Source organism: Dryas octopetala, chromosome 2 (assembly GCF_963921425.1).
Source record: "Dryas octopetala chromosome 2, drDryOcto1.1, whole genome shotgun sequence".
NCBI lineage: Eukaryota > Viridiplantae > Streptophyta > Magnoliopsida > Rosales > Rosaceae > Dryas > Dryas octopetala.
Window position 1 is genome coordinate 4,846,174 of NC_141367.1, and position 7,583 is coordinate 4,853,756.

The 7,583-nt window shown below is 33.6% G+C and overlaps 1 protein-coding gene across 1 annotated transcript; it reads right to left on the minus strand.

Annotated features, from left to right (window-relative positions):
- Positions 1 to 1,470: 1,470 nt before the first annotated feature.
- On the minus strand, positions 1,471 to 4,594 carry LOC147292639 (transcription factor bHLH62-like). Its single transcript, XM_086232869.1, has 8 exons — positions 3,357 to 4,594; positions 3,061 to 3,276; positions 2,873 to 2,938; positions 2,688 to 2,756; positions 2,517 to 2,588; positions 2,169 to 2,396; positions 1,987 to 2,068; positions 1,471 to 1,889 (listed from the first exon to the last, which is right to left on the minus strand). The coding sequence occupies exons 1-8, from the start codon at positions 4,275 to 4,277 to the stop codon at positions 1,852 to 1,854; spliced, it is 1,692 nt and encodes a 563-aa protein (XP_086088995.1). The 5' UTR covers positions 4,278 to 4,594; the 3' UTR covers positions 1,471 to 1,851.
- Positions 4,595 to 7,583: the final 2,989 nt, after the last annotated feature.

Consider the following 7,583-nt stretch of genomic DNA (forward strand, 5'->3'; position numbering starts at 1 on the left):
ACAAAAAAAAAATTAATGTAAAGAATAAATGTGGACAAATTAACTATTGAAAGATGGACCAAATTTCGGGATAGAAAAAAGAAGAAAAGCCTTTAAACACGTTTCTTTCTTTTTTATTTTTATTGATTAAGAAAAATAGAAAATCTAAGACACACAGAATTTTTAATCATAACTAAGACTTAAAAGATCATTTGTCCCCACTTAACAGCTGGTTTCCAGTAAGAATCTGTTAACCCACAAATTACGCGATTTAACTTGAGATTATGGCCCAAAAAAAAACTTGAGATTATATATCATTCTGATTGAGGGCCCATGAGGCCATCATCAAATCCTTTCCAGCAAATTTGAAAGTAACTGGTGGATGTCTCTCTCATTCAACTATTTATGTTTGGTTGCTGAGAAGATAGCTACAAGGGAAAATGAAAGCCACAGTTATAGGAATTCTACAAAACTATTGGAGGTTGAAACGGTGGTTAGAGGGCTTGCCTTTTCTCCTTTTCCATCCATTTTCCATCCATTTTCTCATAAGCCAATCTTACTAGAAGATTCCCCACAAAAGTTTACAATTAAGTAAAAATAATAATACTAAAGACATCAATATTTTATTTGTTTGTACTTTGTATCTGAATTCACATATTAGAGAATATTCTACAAATACAGTCATCCCATGACATGCAGTATAATTGACTCTTAAATATTGACAGGACAACCTTTTTTCTATTTAGGGTATAGATTTGCCACTATTAGATGTTTATGGCATTAGCGGTTGTAATTTTTTTTTATTTTTTTTTTATGGAAAACTGGAGGCTTGAATCCCAAATAGAACACAAAACTACAAAGCCACAAGTCTAGCGGCTGTATTCTAGATGTTCTCTCACGATAGAACTCATTTATTTATAACAAGTAAGAAAAATTAGGGTTTATTTCATATTTAGTACCTAAACTTTGACCCTTGTCTTAATGTGGTACCTAAACTTTTATTTGTTCTAATTGAGTACCTAAACTTTTATTTTGTATCTAATAAGTACCAAAATGAATTTCTATTAAAATTGTCAACAAAAGTCAGGGGCAATATAGTCAAAGTATATTTTAATTATTTTCTTTATATGTTTAAAATTATTTAAAAAAAAAACACAACAAACAAAAAAAATAAAAAATTATAATTAAAATATAAATTTTTTGAAGTGACTATATTGCCCCTAACTTTTATTGACAATTTTAACAGAAATTTATTTTGGTACTTATTAGACACAAAATAAAAGTTTAGGTACTCAATTGGGACAAATAAAAGTTTAGGTATCACATTAAGACAAGAGTCAAAGTTTAAGTACTAAATATGAAAAAAAACCCGAAAAACTATAATATATTTCATATGGATCAGTTCTTACCATAAGATTGAGATGAGAGTTGCCTCTTCATTACTCAAAGAAACGGAAGATGAAGATGAAGTACGAATATTATTATAAAGAGTCTCAATGAATCTCAGTGATAATATATAAAAATATAAAATGGTAAGTTGATACACAAGGTCGGATCAAAATTAAAGTTTACATGAACAACTCTCTTTTTCTAAGTTCTTATCCCTCCAACACTCTTCTTACCATATGCTACATATCTCAAATGTGGTCTGGTCTTACAGAATCTGTTGCAATTAGTTCTAGGATTTACATTGTGGAATTCGTGAAAGAATTCTCCAAAGAATGAGTTGCTGAATCGATTTGCCAATGAGAGAGAGAGAGAGAGACTATAATTAAAATGATGATGAGAAACTGTTATTTTCCTCCAGGCTGAAGATTCACTCGATTTGCCAATGTTGGAATTGCTCTGTATATATACAGTTAATTCTGTTGATTATAGCTCAATTTTCATCTGAGCAGAAGCCATTGAGCCTGCACATTACAAAAACTGGGTCAGACAGCCAAACCCAAAAAGCTAGAAGACTGACACTTACTACTTGGTAATCTTATAAAAATTTTATTTAATTACCATGAAGGCTCTGTTGCTGAATCTGGCCAAAACCCATCTGAACTACACTTTGGAGGTCATCCTCAAAGAATGTTGTTGGGACCTGGAAAGTAAAATTTTGAGTCAGCCATGAGAATATGCAATGCAAGTAAGACTATTTTCAAAAGGGTGTACTAATAGGCCAAGTTTTTTGTTTTAATTACTTGAGGTGTTGCTTCACCAAATCTATCAAAAGCTGCTGGCAATTGGTTTTGGCCCAGTGCAGCGTTTAAAGGGTTTGCTGGAAATTGTGTCTCTGTCCCACTAGAAATATTGCTGCTGTTATGTAAAGGAAGCAGTTGCTGGGGCTGGTATCCAAAAGGGAATGATGCAGGCACTGCAGATTCTAATTGGTAAAGGGCATTCTGTAACGATCCTCGAGATTGAAAGATCTGAAATATGCATTGGAATAGAATCAGTAAGATAAAGTTAAAGTTACTTACTATGGCAAATGCATAAGGATTAAAGAATGCCACAAAAAAAGTGGAAAAGTTGAAGATTCTGTGACTTACTTCCTTTGACAGAAGAGCCTCCATGTTCAAATCCATTCTGGGATTCACAGTTGCCAACTTCATTGAAAGAAACTGAGCCAACAACAATTCAACCAATACAATATGAGCAAGAAAACAAGGTGTTGCAATCACAGATATGAATGGTGGAGCCTTGAGACAATCTGAATTTACCTCAACCTGGCGCTGTAATGACTGCACATAGTTTATAATTTCATCCAGCATCACTGCTTTCCCAGTTACCTGAAATTTTGAGTCAAATCCAATTTAGTGACACTCCTCATTGACTGTTCTTCTATCAATTTCACAACAAGTAATTGAACTACTTAATTAAGCTCTAATTTGAATGTTTTAAGCACCTTGTTGCAACCAGGAACAAGATCCTGAAGAAACTTCATCCTTTCGCTAATTTTCTCTCTTCGAACCTGACCATGTAACAATGATAAGCATGATATAGCAATAAAAAAGAGTAAAAAACCCAAATCAAATCTAAAATCAAGGTGCCAAACAGAGCAAACTACAGAGCAAAGCACTGCATTAAACATACCCTTTCTGCAAGGCTATGGCTATCAGTAGCTTGACCCCTTCGGGCTCTAACATGGATATAGTCCTTTGGAGGCTCGGGAGACTCAGAATTATCCTTTGTTTGCTTCTGAGTACCTCCATTAGGTTCTGTCTTTGACTTTGCCGTTTCCTTTTCATTCCCAGAAGCCTCATCTGCTTTGCTTCTCTTGGCAATTGGTTCTTCATTTTCTGCCACAACCTGCAGTAGATTCACTCATTGGTTTTACTCACAATTCTCAACAGAAAATCTGGATAATTGGTGACAGAATTAAACCATACCTTGCCATCTTTAGCAGAGGGAGATGAAGGGGTTTCTTTGGCTTTTCCTCTTGGACCAGATTTCCTTTTCCTGGAATTGGTAACATTTTCTGGTTTCACACTCAAATCCCCACCTGGGATCTGCTCAGACACCGATGATCCCTCCCGGGAATCGCCGAATTCCGCGTTTTCCGGGGTGGAAGACCTCGATAACCGGCTGAATTTCTTGTCAGGAGCTGAATTCCCATCGTGGGGTGAGCTTTTGTTGCTTTCTTGAACACCCATTTGAGATCCAGCAGCGGCAAGTTTAAGTGTTTGGTTGCTGGAAGCTCTGGAAAGCTTGCCTGAATCAATTCTTGGCATTGATCTATTATAAGCCAATTCAGCTTCATTCAGATTGAATTGTTGCCCATTTAGGCCACCAAAATTCCCACCACCAAAGCAGGAAAACCTTGCAGCCCTCTCTACAAAAGCAGGGTCAGCTGAAAATGGTGCCAAACTTGGATGTGAAATTGGCAAATTGCCTCTCATCTGTGGATCAATCAATGACAGGTTCAGCTTAGGTGAAGAGTTCAATGGGGTACTATAACATGAAGTGTTAGTACTGTTATTGTTGTTGCTGCCATAAATGTAAGACTGTGAAGATATCTCTCCCGAATTGCAAATGCTTCCTAATCTTCCAATTAATTCTCTTATCATATCGCCATCGCCGGGGGCGGCAATGGCGGTGGTGGTGGTGGCGGCGTTGGACGCCGCCGGAGAAGACACAATGGAGCTCAAGGCAGACTCAAAGGGATCGCTCTGATCCACTGAATTGTCCCAATTCGCATTATAAAGAGAATTGGGAAGTTGCTGTGGAGCACAATTGAGCTCATTGGACTGCATTTTCATGCCAAAACTTGAAGGGTTCCAAGTGGGTGTGGCTAGGTTGTCCTTTTCCATGAATTAAGGGGGAATTAGGAATATGGAACTCAATCCAAGAAAAAAAGGTGAAGATCCAGATGAAAGAATTAGGGAGAGAAAACCCAGAAAATTTTCTTGGGAAAATCTTGAAGTGGGTGCTTTGTTTGAGTAGATATAAGGATGGATGGAAGCAAAGGTTGAATTCAGGTTGGTTGGTGTCAAACGGACATGCAATGATGAAGATGATATGGTCCTTGTATGTCACTCAAATGTGGAAGGAAAAGGAGAAAAGCTTAAGAAAAAAGGTTGATGAGTGAGTGAAGAGAGAGCAAAGACAGAGAGAGAATTGAGGAAAGTGGTGAGGAAGCAACACACATAAAGAAAGGAAATTTCTATTTGACCTTTCAAAAATATTAAAAAATAATTATGTTTTTTTAATCATTATTCTTTTTTTAGGTCATTATTATTTTTTTATTTTTTTAGGAATAAATTTAATTTAAACACATAACTATTTAAGCTATTTTAACGGGGTTAATGAACTTTAAAATATTTCAAATATACACCCGATCTATTATCTAAATTGAAAAATGAATTTCTGTCCATTGATTTGTTGAGAGATCGGTTAAATAACAGCTTGACTTTTGCTGATCGGGATTACTTGACGACGTGGTGCTATCTCAACAAACATTTCATGCCAAATGAGCGACACGGGCCCACAATTTAATAATAATAGAGATAGAGAGTTTGTGGGCTCGTGTCAGGGGTTAGGTGGACTCATGTCACTCATTTCCCGCCAAATGAGCGACACAAGTCCACCTAACCCCTAACACAGGTCTACAAACTCATCATCTCTTTCTCGCTCGTTGAACACAAGTGAGGGATTTCTATTCGAATTTGGGGGAAAACACGATGTTTTTTGGAGACTAAATGGTCGGAAGAGCGTTCGACGAGCGGGAAAAAGGTGATGGGTGTATGGGCCCGTGTCAAGTGGACATGTGTTGCTCATTTCTCGCTCGTTGAACACAAGTGAGGGATTTATATTCGAATTTGGGGGAAAACGCGATGTTTTTGGAGACTAAATAGTCAGGAGAGCATTCGACGAGTAGGAAAGAGGTGATGGGTGTGTGGGCTTGTGTCAAGTGGACATGTGTTGCTCATTTGGCGGGAAATGTATGCTGAGTTGGTGTCACGTAGCCAATTAATTCTCGTTAGCAAAAGCCAAGCTAACATTTAACTGATCTTTCAATAAATTGATGTACAAAATTTCATTTTTCAATTTACATAATAAATCAGGTGTATATTTAAAATATTTGAAAGTTCGTGGACCCCGTTAAAATAACATATATAGTTATATGTCTAAATTGAATTTATGCCTTTCTTTTAATAAGCCATTATTATTATTCATAGTCCATAAAAATGGATAATAATGCATGTGAGAGGTAAATTTTGGGTTTCTTTTGAAGTGTAAAAATAAAAAAACTTGATAGGTTGGTTCAGTTTATTTTCTAATGAGTTGAGCACTTGGGTTTTTGTTTTTAAATTAATAATAAATGGAAATTAATTAATTAAATTACCATATGATCCTCCAATTTTTAAATTTATTAATTGAATTGTTTAATTGATTGATTAATGAAAAGTGTTGTAACAAAAATTAAATTCATGTTGTTTTACAAAAGTAACTGAAAATTTAAATACTAAAAGAGTATTTAACTTTTAGAATTATTATTATTTCATTTCAGAAAAGAAAAGAAAAAATGTAATCATATGAATTATTAAAAAAAAAAAACATAAAAAAACAAAATAACTTTAGTAACTGACTTTTTCTAAGCAAAGTAGTGCATGTAGTAGTAGACTAGTAGTAGAGGAATTAAAATAAACCGAAAGTAAGAAAATAGGACTGAAAATCACTGCCCAAAAGTGAAAACTGCGCAATAGATGGTGGAGCGGTCCACTGCCGGACCATAATCGTCAAAGTGGCTGGTGTGACGGTGTCTCTACTATTTTGGAATTTACGTTTGTCTATGTGACTCTACTTCTTACACCAAGGCTTGACTAGAATCTCAAATAATAGAGGAATTTTTGTACGTCACCATTATATATGATGTTTTTTTTTATTTTTTCATTTTTTTATTTATAATATAAGTTTTATTATATAAAAGTGAGTTTTATATGCACATTGAGAGAGAAATAATATTAAATAAAATTATATTATAATGTACTATTATAATTATTAGTCTGACAATATAGCATACTAAATATCTTGTGAGAGATGATTTCTGTATATAGAAAATTAGAATTAAATACCAAATATCAATAGTTTTTCAATAAAGCAGCAAGCCATTAATTTTTTTTAGTTTAGGTACTAATCTAGAGTAAGACATTTTAGATTAGGTCAAAAATCAGTTTGTTATATAATTGTGACTATCGAACAGTCACAGTTGTGATTAAACTGTGACTGTTTCAAATTTATAAAAATTTAAAATTTTTAAGAGTTTAATACTTTTGATTTAAGCTTGGGGGATGAAGTCATATAACTCAAAGACTAAACATTAAAGTTTAACCCTTGCAAATATTGAAAAAACAACAAATCAATAAAAACGTTATGACTGTTAGACAGTCACAACTCGATATAACCATGTTTTTTAAAATTGGTACCTAAACTGAAATTTAGTACCTAAAGTAAAATGACATAAATATTTTGGTAGTTAAAATGAAAAAATATTATAATTTGGTACCTAAAATCAACGGACCTTTCTATATATAACAATGTATTGGAATTGACAGACTTCAATTTTGCTTGACACAGTTGGCCAAAAATTAAAAAAACAATTTTGCTTGACACAAAACACTATCAAAATCTTATTTGTTAGTCAAAAGAACTTTAATAAATTGGGTAATATTACATTTACCAAACTAAGGGTCAGTTTGGTATTGTTGTGAGGAAAAACAAGTGTGAAGTAAAACAGTTGTGAAGTAAAGTCAATTGTAAAGTAAAACAGTTGAGCGTTTGGTAAATTATGTTTTCAAAGGTGTTGTGAGTGCAATAAACAATATCAAAGTATTTGATAAATGTTAATGTAATACTGTTGTGACTGTGTATAATTACTAAAATATACGTGATGCTGAAAGTGCCTTTCACTTATTTGTTTGGTAAAAATAAAATGTTTTTTTTTTACTTGTTTTTTAAATTTGTGGCTACAAATTTTTATTAGCATTAATTTTTTTAAGAACAACATTGTGAAGTAAGAATGCCTATTATTTTTTTTAGGTATATTATAATTTTAATCGTACAAATAAAATATCATAATTAATTATCACAATATAAAATATAACTAACAATGGACA

Excerpts from the sequence above, each read along its gene's own strand:
- LOC147292639 (XM_086232869.1), bottom strand. The coding sequence starts at position 4,277 with ATGGAAAAGGACAACCTAGCCACACCCACTTGGAACCCTTCAAGTTTT. Across the intron at positions 2,939-3,060 it reads GCCATAGCCTTGCAGAAAGG|GTTCGAAGAGAGAAAATTAG; the intron begins GTATGTTTAATG and ends TTACATGGTCAG. Across the intron at positions 2,589-2,687 it reads CATTACAGCGCCAGGTTGAG|TTTCTTTCAATGAAGTTGGC; the intron begins GTAAATTCAGAT and ends TTGTTGGCTCAG.